At 40.3% G+C, this 16,720-nt stretch overlaps 1 protein-coding gene across 2 annotated transcripts in view; it reads left to right on the top strand.

Moving 5' to 3' along the window:
* DOCK11 (dedicator of cytokinesis 11) overlaps positions 1-16,720 on the top strand; it is a 195,625-nt gene that overhangs the window by 52,030 nt on the left and 126,875 nt on the right. For both annotated transcript variants that reach the window (XM_074201251.1, XM_074201250.1), the window contains exons 3-6: positions 97-186; positions 776-858; positions 3,430-3,499; positions 5,585-5,680. In XM_074201251.1, the coding sequence (XP_074057352.1) occupies positions 97-186; positions 776-858; positions 3,430-3,499; positions 5,585-5,680 (339 nt within the window). The remainder of the gene's footprint in view (positions 1-96; positions 187-775; positions 859-3,429; positions 3,500-5,584; positions 5,681-16,720) is intronic.

Here is a 16,720-nt window from a genome sequence, read left to right as displayed (position 1 = left end):
TAAGTATGGAAGCCCTGAATCTGATCCTCTGATGTTGATTCAAACCCCAGGGCCTTGACTGAGCCAGGGTCAGTAAGACTTATTTCTCCCTCTCAGGTGTCGGTGATAGCTCGGCAGAGAAGAACAGTTGAGTCCACGGTTCCAGAAGATGCTGAAAAGAAGGCTCAGAGTCTCTTTGTCAAAGAGGTAGGGACCACATGGTTTTCTAGCTCCTGCTGATACATTGAATGCCTTTAACTTTTCTTTTCTGGTTGTTGGGATTTTTTTCTAAGTAAGAAATAGGCTGGCCAATCTTCTACCCAGCCAGACCAGGGATACATGTTCTTTGGATTCTGCATGAAGCAGAAATGTAGTTGTAATAATTTCAGTGACCTAAACAGTGGCACTTCCAGGCTGCAGTTGAAGTGGCTTGCTCACCTCCCAAGTTCCTGCTTGGCCTCCTGGAGCTGCTAAGTCTGGGTGGGCACTGAGTGGAGGTGCCTCAGCTCCCAGGCCCCAGCAGGGAAAGGCTCAGAGCTCTTTGCAAATCACATTTTGTAAAGGCCTTTTGCCAAGCTCTTCCTTTCCCTTTTACTAATTTTTCCTCTTCTAAAAAAATTCTTTATTATCAAAGATGACTGATAACAAAAGGGGACGGCGGCTACATTGAGAAATAGAGGCAACAGAAAAAAATCAGTGAGAATTGTTTAAAATCAAACACCTGGAGAATTTTTAAAAATAACTATTTGGGTTTATTTCTCCAAGCCCCCAACTAACGATTTCAGTCTTCTTTCAGTGTATTAAGACGTACAGCTCAGATTGGCACGTGGTGAACTACAAGTATGAGGATTTCTCTGGCGATTTTCGAATGTTGCCCTGGTAAGTTGAACAATAAGCAGAAATAATTCATCCTAAAGTGGAAGTTTTTGACATGATTATTTTTTAACTGAGGCCCCTTTGTATTAACCACAGTTATACTTGTAGATAATAATACTATAAAGACCATTAAGACAACAGTTCTAAAACCCATAAGCTCTCCATGTCACCACCATCAAAGATGATGTCCTGCCTCAAGGGAGGCAGAGAGGGGTGTGGGAGACAGTGGTGAAGTCTGCTCAAGATGCCCTAGCTCATGGCCCATCCACACTCTGAGATAACTACTACTTGCTGCTGCTGCTTCCACGTGGTCACTCGCCCTTCTCTTTTTCATCTTTCCATATCATTTTTGCTTCTTTCCCTTTTGGGTCAACATCCACACGAAATGGAATTTTGGAGTACCTACTGTGAGGTTGTTATCTCACTTTTTCACTGTGGAGGGTTTTCAGAAGAACCCCTCGGTTCAATCATTGCTGATACCCCACTTTTAGAGGACAGTGGATGGCAATTTCACCTCAGAATGACTCTTTTTTTATGACTCTTTTTTTACCTGATCGTTTCAGGTCTTTTAGAAACTTCTGGTCCCATAGAAAAGCTGACAATTTGACTGATATCACTGTGCCTTCTTATAAAAAGAAAAGGCTCACGTTTTGCCTAAATCTTTATGATTTATAGCAAACTCTTTCTCCCAATGAGCCTATGAAATGGCACTTGTAAGCATCATCTCCATCTTAGAGGTGGGGAAATGGAGGCTCAGAGATTCAGAGGAACTGGCCCTTGGTTCAGTTGACACGCGGTTCTGCTTTCATTGCTCCATAACCTACAATACAACCTGTAATTATGTATTGAGTGATATGATTTTTGGGTCAAATATTACAAAACAAGAAGAAGCTTATCCTAATATTTGGAAATTTTATCCATTTTTTGTGGTTGCAAAAGGTCAAAATATCTTCAAAGGAAGAATAATACCTTATATTTAAAGAAAGCAACCCATTGCATCTGTTGTACTGAATGGAATTCCAGTCCTTCTTCCTTAGGATTGCTACAAGAACCATAATATTTTTATCAGTCTCCTTTGGTCTTTGAAGAAATTCCTCCATCTCTCCACATTTTGTTTTTCCTCCTAAGGACTTTCCTTGGTTCCATTTTCAGCTAAGACATATCTCCTGGTGTCTTTGGATTGCCTTCTAGTTGAACTTCTTTCTGATCCCTGGAGAATCCTTTGCCTCCTCCTCACCCCTTTTGCTGATAGAGCACTATTCAGTTTTGAGTTGTACATCTCCCTCCCCCCGCCCCAGTTTCTTCACAGCTATCATCATCGACGTAGAGCAGGCAAAATGAGGGTGCTGACACTCAGAAATGTTAAGTGACTTACCTAAGGTTGCACAGTGAGGAAACAATAAAGTAGGAAATCGAACCCAGGTTTTCTGAATCCTCCTGGTCTGTTGCCCTTTTTACTCATCCAGTTGTCTTTGCTCCTTGGCTTTGTATTGATTGTGGGAAGGGCTGTTTGTGGGGGAGTGGAATGAGCATTAGGTTCCAGACATTTAAAGAGACCTGGGTTTTAATTCTGATCCTTTGACTGCTGAGCCATGGGACCATTTTCTAAAGAGCCTTCCCTAGCCAGATGGCAGAAGGACCAGTGGTTTGGGAGCCAGAGCATTGGAGCCTAATTCCTACTTTGGACACAAATAATGAGAATAAGGACCATTTAGACAGTGAGATACATACATATACATATATATATATATATATATATATATATATATATATACATACATACATATATATATATAAATGTCACTTCATTCTCACAACAGCCCTGAAAAGTGAGTGCTATTATTCATCCCATTTTACTGGTGAGGAAACTGAGGCAAGCCAAAGTTAAGTGATTTTCTCAGGTTGGATCTGAATTCTAGACTTACTGACTCCAACACTAACACACTGACTATTCTACAGTATAGCTTGCAGGGCACTTAGCCACAGTAGGCCTCAGTTTCCTGTTCTGTGAAAGCAAGGATTGAACTGGATGATCCCTGAGATCCTTTCCAGTTCTTAATCTGTGATCCTTTGACTTGCTAGAAGGGAAGAATTGAAGACAGGGATGAGTAAGGCTATTTCTTTCTTTTTTATAGTTGAAACTAGGGCAAGAGGTAACTGAGGCTTTGGGGCAGTGGCGCAGTTCCTCCCTGTGGTCAGCCAAGCCTCTAACTCCATAGCAGAACTGTCACCTTCCCTCCTCCAGCCTGGGCCTGCTAAAGCAGAGGTCCTTTTTCCAAACTGCTCCTCTTCCAACTCTTCCCCTGTTTGCACATTCTCTTCCCCAAGCTTAAAGCACTAGGGGCTGGTACTCATGCTGGGGGTGGGACAGATTTGGAGGGCTGGGCTAGTCCCCCTCCAAGCTTGGCTGAGTACAGGTTGACCAAACATGTCAGGCTTGTAAGTTACTATGCCACCCACCTCTGAGATTCATATTGTTCTGCCTAGGAAGGGAAGAGGAAAGAGAGAGGCCTTTCATCGGGAAGCTTGCTCTATCTGCTTGGTTTCAAAGATTTCTTTTTTTCTTTTTTTCAGCAAATCTTTGAGACCAGAAAAGATTCCCAGTCATGTATTTGAGATTGATGAGGACTGTGAAAAAGATGAGGTAAGAGCCAAGGCCAGAGCAATGACCTCCTGTCTGACCATAGAAAATGAAAGGAAGGACCTTTCAAAGTGAACTCCCAGAAGTCACTTCAGCAGAGTGACTGAACTCCTACTATGTGCAGGCACTGAAGATACTGAGACAAGAATGAGACACTCTTCTCCCTGTATTCCCATCCGTCTGTGTGTCCACATCTATCCATCTGTCCACATCTTTCAATCCATGTGTCCCCATCTTTCTGTCCCTGTCCCTATCTTTCTGTCCATGTGTCCCCTGTCTGTCTGTGTGCCCCTATCTTTCTGTCTGTGTCCCCCATCTGTGTGTGCCCTGTCCGTTCATACCTGTCTCTCTATTCCCCCATCTGTCTGTTTGTCACCTCTCTGTCCCTACTCCTTGGTGTGGTGATACATGGTCATGGCAGGGGGGTGTTCATCAGTGTTTGAGGCAAAAACCTGAACCAAGCCTTGAAGAAGGCTTTTTGTGGGGTAGTCTTGGGGACAACTTGCAAAGAGGCAAAAGCTGGTTGTAGAGTGCAGGAAAGGGATCCTCTAAAGTGTTTGGAAAGCCCTGGTGGAGGCAGGTTCTTGAGCACTTTCAATGGCATACTGAGAAACTGAGAGTTTATCCTAGAAGTAATACTAAAGCATTGAAGACTTGTGAGTTGGGGAATGAAGAGGCAGCTGCATGGAGGATGTTTTTGAGAAGGGAAGACTCGAACTCAGGAGATAAATGAGGCACCTATTAGAGTACTGGTTATTGGTGATGCAGGTTGGAGCTGAAGTAGTGGACATGGGACTGAGGAGAAGAGGACAGATAAAGAGATGTTGGAGGAGGAGTAAAGTGGACAACATTTGGCAGCTGATCTGGTGTAGAGGTAGTTAGTAAAGGAGTAGAAAGAGCCCAGAAGGCTTCCAAAGTTGTGAACCTTGAAGAGTAAAGGGAACAATGATGATGCCCTCAATAGAAATAGTGAAGTTTGGAAGAGGTTGGAAAGAACAGTTTTAGACCTATTGAATTTGCGATACTGATAGTGATCCTGCTGATACTCAGCATCCATTTGGTCACAGAGCAAGAGATTGAGGCTGAATTTGAGAATCCTCAGCATAAAATTGCTAATTGAATCTATAGGAGCAGATGGGAAGAAAAAGCAGAGAGAGAGAGAGGAGAACCCAGGTTTAGTGATCATTAATGCTTAGAGGATGGTAGGGGAGAGGAAAGCATCTGGCAAATTTGATTATGTATCTAAAGCACTGAAAAAACCTTAAGGCACCCTATTTATACTTAGTTGTCATCATCATCTCCTAGAATCCTCCAGAATCTAGAGCATACTCTGATTAAGACTTTTCAGTGATTAGATTTCCAGGCAACAAGTTTTTCTAAGTGTAAAACACTGTTAGTAAAAAAATCTCTGGTTAGGATGCAAAACTAATGGGGAAGAGGGAAGGGAACAAGTTTACTAACTGCTTTACAAAGATTGCCTTATTTTGTCCTCACTACAGCCTTGGGAGGTAGGTACTATTCTTGTTATCATTATATGTCCTCATTTACTAGATGAAGATACTGAGGCAGAAGGAATTTTAAATGATTTACCCAGGATCATCGAGCCAATAAGTGTTTGAGATTGTACTTGAACTCATACCTTCCTGATTCCAGGCCCAGTGCACTAGTCACAGCACTTCCTCACTGATAGTACTGACTTCCCCAGACTAGGACATGAATTTCATTTATTTCTTTTTTCTGGACATAAGAATGTCTGAGCCATCCATACCTTGGACTGGTCCATTTGTTGCCAACAATAGGAAGTAGATGGCTTCCAAGTTTCTCCTTTCAGTGTTCTCAAAATGATAGGATCATGCATCTGAAACTGGAGGCCTTGCATCACTACAACATTTAGAAATACTGATTATTGGGATGTTGGTGAACCCTTGTCCTCAGTGGTCCCCATTGATCTGAGGACACAAATTATAGCTTCTCATGTAAATTCAAAATTGTGAAATATGATGCTACCTTACACAGGGTTTGATGTATCAAGGATACTCAGTAAAATGCAATTAATGAATAGTTTATGGGTATTTTTATCTGTTTCAGGACTCAGCTTCATTATGCTCACAGAAGGGTGGAATGATTAAACAGGGCTGGTTGTTTAAAGCCAATGTGAATAGTACCATCACTGTTACCATGAAGGTAAGAACTCATCATGTCACGGACCCAGACAGAATTAGCCTGTTTTGGAGTGTGCATTTTTTGATACTGGCCTCTGTAGGATGTTTGAAGAAGCATAGACTGAGGGTGCCTGTCTTCTTTCCCTAACATCAGAGTCCTCATGAGTTTATGGCATTTTAAGATAATAGACATAAAAATAAATGAAAAATAGTACCTCATTAATGACAATGAATTATTATCCTCTGAGTCAATAGATTAAAATGAAAATGTCAGTAAAATGAAGAAAGTAAGGTCTGAGGAAAAGGACTTTTATGATTCTTATGGAAAGGAATAAATTTAATGAAATAAATGTATCCACAAGGATGAGGCAATACATGAGAATTGTCACTTGACATACTAAAGGCCAGAGTAATTTAGAGAAATAGGGTAACTTTCATGTATGGTGATCAGAGAAGGCTTTACTGAGGAGAAATTGAACTGGATCTTGAAAGGAGGGGCCAATTTCCCTAGATGATATGGGAGTTGGAGGTCATTCACAGCAGAAGAGATAGCTTCAATTTGTACTCTTCATCACTCTCTTTCTACAGGTAGGTATCATGTTCCATCATGATTCCTTGGGATTTATGGTTGCTCATTGTGTCGATCAGAGTTCCTAAGTCTTTCAGAGTTGTATGTCTTGAGATTATCATTTTCTTTGTATAAATTGTTCTCCTGGTTCTGCTCATTTCATTTTACATGTAAGTCTTCCCAGGTTTCTCTGAAGCTGTCCCTTTATTTCTTACTGCATTCCATCACTTATGGATAGCTTAATTTGTTTGTGAGAGAATGTTTGTGAAGTATTTTGCAAACCTTAGAGCCCTATAGAAAGGATCACTGTAGGGCGGCTAGGTGGCACAGTGGATAGAGCACTGGCTCTGGAGTCAGGAGGACCTGAGTTCAAATCTTGTCCCAGAGACTTAATAATTGCCTAGCTGTGTGATCATCAGCAAGTCCCTTAATCCCATTGCCTTGCAAAAAAAAATATTATTATTTTCCTGCAGCTGTTCACCAAATGTGTGTAGGTCAGAAAAATTGTCAGTTCAGTGAATGTTGCTTTTTGTATATTAGTATCAGTAGATGATGGCACCATGGCCTGAATCTTGTTTCCTTGTCCACATATCATGAAACCATGTCTTCCCCTTGCAAATTTGTCACCCATACTACAGCTGTACCTCACTTAAACTAATCCAGTATATGCCTATTCTGATTTATAAGAACAATCAGTTAGATTTGATTCTTAATTTTATAAAATTCACTTTAGAATTCCTTTACATGGTGAGTTCCCTTGGTGTGCTAAAAATGTCAGTATTTGAGTGACAAAAATTAAGTTCTCAAATAACTCATTAGAGTTGTTACTATCCTGGCACCCACTGAGACACATTACTCCAGCTGGTAAATCTTGAAGGAGTTTTATGAGCAAATGAGGCCAATCAATGAAGAGGAAAACTGCAGGCTCCATACTAGGAGTTAGGTGTGGAACAGTTAGGGGCAGCAGCAGAGGGGAGCAGGGGAAACTGAGCCTCTCTAAGAAGTCAGAGCAGAGAGACCCATTTCCCACCTTTTTTCACATTTTCCTGTAGTAGAGAGACCAAATGATCTTTTTCGCCTACAATCTGGAACTTAAACCAAGTTCATGCCTACAGATCATTGTAATGGTTTCCTTGAGTCCCAAACCTCGCTTTCTCCAAGTGAACTGTAGTACTCTGTGACTTCCCCTGTAAGATATCTGCTTGGTCAGACTTCTTCTCCATTGCCCTCTCAAGCACACACCTTAGGCTCCCAGGAATCTTACTTGGAGCTCTGCTGATCACTCCCTTCCCTCAGCCAGATCTGTTCAGCCAACTTTAGCTAGCTTCTTCTGGCTCCTCTTCATTGGCACCAGCCAGCTCAGTTTTGGGCCCATTGCCTTTCTGCAGACACTTGGCCCCATGTGCAAGGCAGGCCCCCTTGGGATACAAAGATGACTTCAAGGTACCTATATTCTAGAAAGTCATTTACAATATAATAAAACCTTTTGCTAAAGTGTGGAGGGGTGTCATTGTCAATGAAGGGAGCAGCCACAGTAATGAAATGGAAGCTCCCCTTGAACTGGAAGCTTTGGTCAAGAGACCATCTCAAAGTGATCTGACCAAAGCCCTGCAGGTAAGGAGGGCCCATGATAGGAGGGGAACAGTTCTACTAGGCTCCCAGAGATCTTAGGAAGGTCAAATGAAGACAATAAATGTAAAGCACGGTCAGAATATGTTAAACTGAGCTTGGGATAAGACAAGACTTCCAGGCCTCCTTTTCTCCTTTCCAGTTCTAACCTCTGTAGAGATTAGTTCTAAAGTACTGTCAATTGCTGGTGATTCTGGAGATGGTTTACCCAGTTTGCATATTTGTTTAGCGCCTGCTCAATGTTGTGTTAGTTAATGTTTCATAATCACAGTCATACATAAACTTATGAGAAATTTTTAAGGAATTAAATAAATATCACAGGTAATTTATAAATATTTCTAAAATACACAGTCCCCTATATTGGAAATTTCATGGAACCAGTTGATTGTCACTGAATGTTTTTATTGCTTTTTGCTGAACACTTAAATCTCTAGCTAACCTATAGTTGTGCTTCAGCCATGCTTTTACAATGACAGTGCATCTGAATAGATTGTCATTCAATCTCCTATGGGAACTGCAGATAAAGTATTTGTCATTTTCAGACAAATTACACTCATTAAACTGAAACCTCTCCCAGCATCCACACTGCTGCCTGGAATAGCACTAATTATCTTGTTGACCTCTTGTGTGGTTACAGAGATTTGAACATGATTTGATTTATATTATTATCTTTGAAATCCTGATCATTTTAGAAATCAATTTTGTGTTTCAAAATTTCACTTAAGTGATATAATTTTTTCATCAGATATCCATGGTGAAGTTAGTGCCTCATAAAGCCAAGTGGAAGATTCTTAGTCCAAATAATTAAAAATTCTTTTATTATTAGTTTTGTCCATTAAAAGATGTGAGTTCATATGTTGAATTATATTTTGAAGTACTGTATTCCTCAGAAGATGTTTAAATTGATTATTTTTATGAAACAATGTTTTTAAACTTCGCTGAATTAATCACATCTTCAACTTGAGATTCATGCTTTCCAGTGCCATTGAAGCATTTTCAGATTGTTTGTTATCTTGAATGCAATGTAGTTAAAATTCATGAAAATCCTTCAGGGATGTCAATCATTACAGCAAGGTCTTACAAGAAATTGGTATTAATTAATGCAGTTGTCAAAACAAAATAAGGAGGAAAATATGTCTTAGATGCAGGACATTGGCGATGGCAGTAGCAGTAGGAAAACTATCTTCTGCCTACCTCACTCCCAGTGCTCAGCCAATCTAATCTTATTCATTTTTAAATTCTTTAGCTACAGTTTCTGACTCAGTTTGATTTTCATTAGATTGGTGATAAAGAAAATACATTTTATCCAGAAATATTTGAAAAACTTTTAACTTATTTTTAGGGCAGCTAGGTGGCTCAGTGGATTGAATGCCAGGTTTAGAGTCAGGAAGACTCCTCTTCCTGAGCTCATATTTGACCTCAGTCACTTACTGTGTGACCCTAGGCAAGTTACTTTACCTTCTTTGCCTCAGTTTCCTCATCTACAAAATGATCTGGAGAAGGAAATGGAAAACCACTCTCATGTCTCTGATAAGAAAACTCCAAATGGAGTCTTGAAGAGTCAGACATGAATGAAATGGCTGAACAATAATAACAATCCCCCCCCTTAATTTTATTTCAGATGTGGTATCATCAAATGATAATTGCAATCAACAATTTAAACAGTGCCAAATGATGATTCCAGGGAAATTTTCTAGCAACTCTGCAACTACTCTAGAATTTGTTCCCAATGTTATTTTAACCCCATCAGAACAAAGTTCAATCAATTCACTTTGAGATAGTCCTGATGAAAGAAGCCAGTTGGTACAGTGGGTAGAGGTTGTTGTGAGGACCAAATGAGATCCTAATTGTAAAGAACTCAGTTGGGGGCAACTAGGTGGCACGGTGGATAGAGCACTGGCCTGAAGTCAGGAGGACCTGAGTTCAAATCTGGTCCCAGACACTTAATAATTGCCTAGCTGTGTGACCTTGGGCAAAGTCATTCAAACCCCATTGCCTTAAATAAATAAAAAAGAGCTTAGTTGGTATAGTAGGTGCCTGGCAGGTAGTAAGTAGGTGCCATAGATATGGGACCACAGTCATTTCAGGGAGACAATATTATATTGAAAACTCCTTATGCTGTGATCCTTAGTTCTTTGAAAGTTCTTTGAAAAGTCACAAAGAACGGTCCTGGGACAGGAGCCATGGCTATATTTATTAACAAGAGTGTAGAATTTCTGAAAATGTAAGAGCCATTTGGACTTGGAGTACACATCACTACTGCTGCTCATCCTCAGTTTCTCTCAGTTTAAAAACCACCACAAACTAAGAACTAGAGAAGTGGCAAGTCATGAAACTGTATTTTGTCCTTGATTCTTAAAGAGGACATCAGGAGAGTGACCAGAATAGCTCAAATGAAGCCTAGAGATTGTTGACAATTGTCGATTTCATTTCTTTGGGCTATACCGCTGCTGTTTAATTTGATGGATCTTTCTTCTTTCTTCTAGAATTAGTTTTCTTTTTTATTGATATTTGATGTTATTTTTCCAGTTACATGTTATGAAAGTTTTTCAACATTCATACACTTGCATATTTATAATTTATACATTTTTCTGCCATCCTCCCTTCTCACTCCCTTCCCCTCAGTGGTGAGTAATCTAGTAGAAGTTGTATATGTTTATCTGTGTTTAACATATTTACATATTACTCATTTTTTGTATGAACAATTAAGACTAAGGATAAAGAAAGAAAACCATGGGATAAGGGGCAGCTAGGTGGGGCAGTGGATAGAACACCTGCCCTGGAGTCAGGAGAACCTAAGTTCAATTCTGCCTCAGACAATAATTGCCTAGCTGTGTGACCTTGGGCAAATCACTTAACTCCATTGCCTTAACTAAAATTAAAAAGAAAAAAAAACATGGGAAAACTTATGAGAAGTTTTTAAAAAGTATCCATTTTAAATAGTATCCATTCAGATTCTGTGGGTTGTTTTGATTTTGTTTTTTTCTCTGAATGTGGATGGTTTTATCCATAACAAGTCTCCCTGGGTTGTCCTAAATCTCTGAACTGCTGAGAGGAGTTACAACCATCATAGCTGATCAACTCACAATGTTGTTGTTAATGTGTACAGTGTTCTCTTGATTCTGCTGCCTTTGCTCAGCATCAGTTGGTGTAATTCTTTCCATGCTCCTCTAAAGTCTGACCATTCATGGTTTTTTCTAGAACAATAGCATTGCATAACATTCATATACCGTTACTTGTTCAGCTATTCCCCAATTGATGGGCATCCCCTCAATTTCTAGTTCTTTGCCTCTTCAAAAAGAACTGCTATGAATATTTTGGAACATGTAGGACTTTTCCCATTTTTTTATGATTTCTTCTCAACATAGGCCTAGTAATGGTATGCTGGGTTAAAGGGTATGATCACTTTTATTGCTCTTTGAGCATAGTTCCAGATTGCTTTCCAGAATGGTTGGATCCATTCACAACTCCACTACCAGTGCCTTAATGTCCCAATCCTCCCACTACCTCTCCAACATGGATCATTTTCCATTTTAGTCATTTTAGCCAATCTGATAAGTGTAGGTGGTACCTTGTAGCTGTTTTAATTTACATTTCTCAGGCAGCTAGGTGGCGCAGTGGATAGAACACTGGCCCTGGAGTCAGGAGTACCTGAGTTCAAATCTGGATTCAGACACTTTGGAAAAAACCTAAAAAAACCCCCAAAAATCAAATTTACGTTTCTCTAATCACTAATAATTTGGAGCATTTTTTTTAGGTTTTTGCAAGGCAAATGGGGTTAAGTGGCTTGCCCAAGGCCACACAGCTAGGTAATTATTAAGTGTATGAGACCAGATTTGAACCCAGGTACTCCTGACTGCAGGGCCGGTGCTCTATCCACTGCACCACCTAGCTGCCTCTGGAGCATTTTTTCATGTGATAATATATAGCTTTAATTTCTTCATTTGAAAAACTGCCTGTTCATATCTTTTGACCATTTTCAACTGAAGAATGACTTGTAACCTTATAAATTTGATTCAATTCTCTATATAGTTTAGAAATGAGACCTTTATCAGAACCTCTAGCTGTGAAAATTGCTTCCTAGATTTCTGTTTTCCTTCTAATCTTGGCTGCATTGGTTTTATTAATGCAAAACCTTTTTAATTTAATATAGTCAAAATCATCTATTTTGTGTTTATAATGTACACTATTTCTTGTTTGCTCATAAATTTCTCCCCTTTCCATAGATCTGACAGAGTATTTTTTTGATCTGTTAATTGGTCTATGTTATTGCCCTTTATGTCTAAATCCTGTACCCATGTGAGATGTGGGTCTATGTCTAACTTTTACCATACTATTTTCCAGTTTTCCCAACAGTTTTTAGTTTATTTGCTTTTATTATTTTTTGTTTTTGCAAGGCAATAGGATTAAGTGACTTGCCCAAGGTCACACAGCTAGGTATTATTAAGTGTCTGAGGTCATATTTGAACTCAGGTCCTCCTGACTCCAGGGCAGGCACTCTATCCACTGCGCCACCTAGCTGCCCCACTCATGACGGTTTTTGTTGAATAGTGAGTTCTTATCCCAGAAGCTACCCCAAAAGTTTCTGGGTTTGTCAACAATAGATTTCTATAGTCATTTACTGCTGTTTTCTTTTGTACCTATTCTAATCTACAAGGCATTACTCTTTTTCTTAGCCAGTTCCAAGCAGTTTTAATGGGATAGTTGTAGTTGATTTAGTTTTCTTGCTGGCTAGTGATGTTTACAGGACATTTTATGAATCAATACTTAGAGAGATGACATAATAAATGTTTTGTAAATGAATGAGTTTATATGTTGTTCTCTGGAGCATCTTGAGAAGAAAATATGTTTGCTTTTGCTTTCTACTTGTTTAGTCATAGGAGTTTGAGCTAGAAGGAACTTAGATCCAGGGTTTCCTAATCTGGAGTTGACTGACCCCCCAGAGGGTCCATAAGTAGATTTCAGGGGGATCCTTGAACTTGGATGGGGAAAATGACTTCTGTTTTCCAATATAATTGATTTTCTTTGTAATCTGAGGTCTATAAACATTTATTAAATGCCACCAGTGTGACAAGCAATGTGCTAGCCTCTGACACATTTATTAAGTGCCACCAACGTGACAAACACTGTGCTATGTGCTAGGCTCTGACAATACAAATAAAGCAAAAAGAAAGAAGAGCCTGTGCCCTCAAGGAATTTTCAGTCAAATAGGGGAAAGGAAGTCAAAAAGCTGTGGGAGGCTTGGGGGCTGATCTGAGGACCCAGGAGATATGAGAACCAAAGGAATTCCAAAGCAGGGGGAGCTTGTGGGGAATGTAAAAGGAAATTTCATTTTATATGTTAAAAAAAAACATTTAACAACATTAAAAACATTAATCTGAGAAGGCAGCCATGACACAAAAGGTTAAGAAACCCTCATCTGGTCCAGCCTCTTTACTTTACAGATGACAAAACTGAGCCATGGAGACTTCAAATAACTTAGACTCTGGAGACTGAGAACCTGAATTCAGATTCCTGTGTGATCTTGGGCAAATCATTTAAGCTCCTTAGACTTCAGTTTCCTTCACCCCAAATCTTTACCATAAGTGACAAATGGCCAGGGATCACATCTGAGGAATCTTCCTCATATGCTGGCTGATGTCCTTCTCAAAGGTTACAAATGGGAAAGACAGCCTTCACTTCGCTGTGTTGCTCTTCATGTGTGAGGATGCCCCTCTTGAAGCAGACAGTACCCCAGACATGGAATACCTTCTCCTATTCTGTCTTAGATTCTTCCTGGAAGTTTCTGCAGATTCTCCCCTCCTAACTCCTACTCACCAAGACACACACACAAGACTTCATTGGAATGATGAATTAGTTTCTTTCTTTTGTCCTATCATACCTTGATTTGTTGCAATATATTTTCCTCTTCTCCAAGTCCTGGAGGTCATTTGTCATTTTTTGATCACCAGCACCAAGGACAGTATCCTTCAGGTAGTAGGCATTAAAAGATGTTTACTAAATTGAACTGCCTGCATTACCCCCCCCCATTTCCAGTCTCATCCAGGGCCTTCACTGAGTTGTTTTGTTTTTTCCCAAAGAGTGGTGATGGGTTTGCTTTGATCCATTCACACTTTGGTTTCCTGTCGGTAGTATTCTTGAGAACATACCTCTCACTTATTAATCATTGAAACTAGCAGTGAATATAAAATATCTATGAAGTCAGTCCAAAGTCATCTCTGTGGTTGGGTACACTAGCAATTGAGGGGATCACCATGGGTCTTGTGGAGGAGCTAACAGTTAACCTAAGCCTTGAAGGCAGAACAGGACTCTCTGAAGTCAAAGTGAATCAGGAGAGTATCTGTACAAAGACTGGATGATGGGAGATGGATTGTCACATAGAAGGAACAGCAGATAGATGGATTTGTTTGAAATGTACAGCATATTAAGGAGAGATACTCAGCCATATTATGAAGGCTAGAGGGGTTTGTATTTGATTTTAAAGGTATGATGAGTCACTGGAATTGATTGAGCTGGGGATTGATGTAGTCTGATTTGTGCAAAGAATTCTCCTTTGGGGCTATATGGAAGAGAGTGGAAAGAGGAGAGATACTGCTCATTAAGATAATGCAGTGGTCCGGGTAAGAGGTAATAAGCTGGCTGTGAGTGGAGAGAAGGGGATGAACGTTTCTCATGAACTAAAGCAGAGATGGGGGTTACTTGACTTCAAATTTGGAAACCTAAGTTATAAAGGATGATAGTAAGTTGGGAAGATTTTGGACATGTTAAGCTTGAGATACCTGTGGAATCTCCTTTTTGAAGGGTCCAGTGGACCCATGGGAGAGTGGGGCTAGTTGTATGGACCCAGGAGCCTTAGAGGACATCCTCAGATAAGAGCCGAGATGTGGAGAAGGAGCCAGCAAAGCAGACTGATGGCAGGCTGGAAGGAGTGGGAAATTCATTTGAAAAAGCTTCCTAGTCACCACATTTGACTTTAAGATCTTGTTTGGTCATAAATTTCCAGACCTGGTGTCGGGAAGACCTGAATTTCAAATCCATCTTCAGACTCTAACTGTGTGACCCTAGGCAAGTCACATCACCCTGTTTGCCTCAGTTTCCTCAGCTAAAAATGAGTTGGAGAAAGAAATAGCAATTACTCAAGTGTCTTTGCCAAATGGGACCACAAAACTTGGTCAAGACTAGACAACAAAATGGTTTTCATCTGCATCCCCCTTGATGCTGTATCATCTTCTAAGGGTAGAACTGAATAAAGGTTGGTGGTCCTGTAACATGCTTTGTTTGAGAGGTGGACAGCAGATCAGGTTGCCCACGTTGAAGGTAGATGTTGGAAGGTTTCATAGTAGGATGGAGCCTTTCCTAACTTATTGCAATTAACTGTCAAGCCAGTTTTATGAGAAGTTAATTCGATTCCATAAGCATTTATTAAGGTATTGGTGATAAAGGACTAAAATGGAAAATTATCTCTGTTTTCAAGGAGCTTATCATCTAATTTTTTTCTTCCTCATTTTTTACCTGCTCTGAGACCCAGTCTCCTTGCTCCCCCTTAGTTCTTTTCTCCTGATGTAAGGTAAGTCAGGATGATTACCCTCAGTTCAACCTTGTGCCCTGCCCAGGGGCACAAATCCATATCCTCACAATACCATAATCCTCTCCCAAAGTAGTATTGACATCTAATCTGAGTGCAGGAGTTGCTGTGTGGCCACCATTTTTCCTTTATCTTCCAACTAACCCATATACAAATACAGAGGTTCTTCTATTAAATGATCTTTACTCCTGCCTGCACTGACTGCATTTGGCCCCCACAGTGACTCTGTCCTCTCCACTTTGATTCCTTGTACCTTATCTTATCACCCGTGATGTTTTCCCAAGCCCAACCTTGGGATCACTCCCAGCATTAACCCAGCAAGACCATCTATTAACAACCTCCAGAGGATTCCTTATTCCTCTCAGCACAGCAGCTAATGCAGATCTTTTAACCCTTCTTCAAGCCTCTCACACCACCTCTTTCCCCTCTCAGATAAGGATCTTGTGTCATAATTAACGGAAAACCAGAGGCCATTTATCAAGAGCTCCTTCCTGCCCTTTCTAGCTCATTTCACATTGCTCACATCTTCTTCAGCTGTCCTCACATGGAAGGCATAGCCTTCCTGCTTACAAAGGCAAATCCTTCTACTTGCACCTTTGATTTCATTCCTTCCTGACTTCTCCAGTAGATTTCATGGCCTATCATCCCCATTCTCTTATCTTCACTCTCTTCTTATCTACTGCCTTCTTCCTGTCTGCCTGTAATCCTACTCAAGTCTCTTATCCTTAAAAAAAAAAACCCCAACAGCAAAACAAAACAAAACAGCCCCTCACTTGCTCCAAGTATTTCCAGTCACTAATGTCCTGTATTTTTTATTCCCCTTCTCAGTCACTACCTTGGCCACCTCTACTTGGTTACCTTCTGCAATCTGGCCTCTGACTTTATCTTTCACAAAGTAGCCCACAGTCTCTTGATGGCAAGATCTCTGTGTTTTTTCTCAATTCTCCTTCTTTTGGATGCCTCTGTCCATCACTCTTCTCCTGGATCCATGTTTTTTGTGGTATTGATCTCTCCTAGTTCCTTTGCCTCTCTGACCATGTTTCTGCTAACTGTGGAGGTCTTCCAAGCTTCTTACTTGGCGACTTCATGACCTTGGTGACCACTGCGAATACAGTTATCATCTCTATGCATATGGTTCCCAGACCATTATATCTAGCCTTAACCTTTCTCCTGAGCTCCAGTCCCTCAAGTATATCACCTATCTTTTGGCCTTCTTAGATTAGGTGAGGAGCAGCTGTGTGACAGTGAACAGAAGACTGGACTTGGAGTTAGAAAGGCCT

The sequence above is a fragment of the Macrotis lagotis genome, chromosome X (genome assembly GCF_037893015.1).
Source record: "Macrotis lagotis isolate mMagLag1 chromosome X, bilby.v1.9.chrom.fasta, whole genome shotgun sequence".
NCBI classification, from domain to species: Eukaryota; Metazoa; Chordata; class Mammalia; order Peramelemorphia; family Peramelidae; genus Macrotis; species Macrotis lagotis.
Note: the sequence above shows the minus strand (reverse complement) of the source record. Positions and strands in the feature narration are given on the sequence as shown.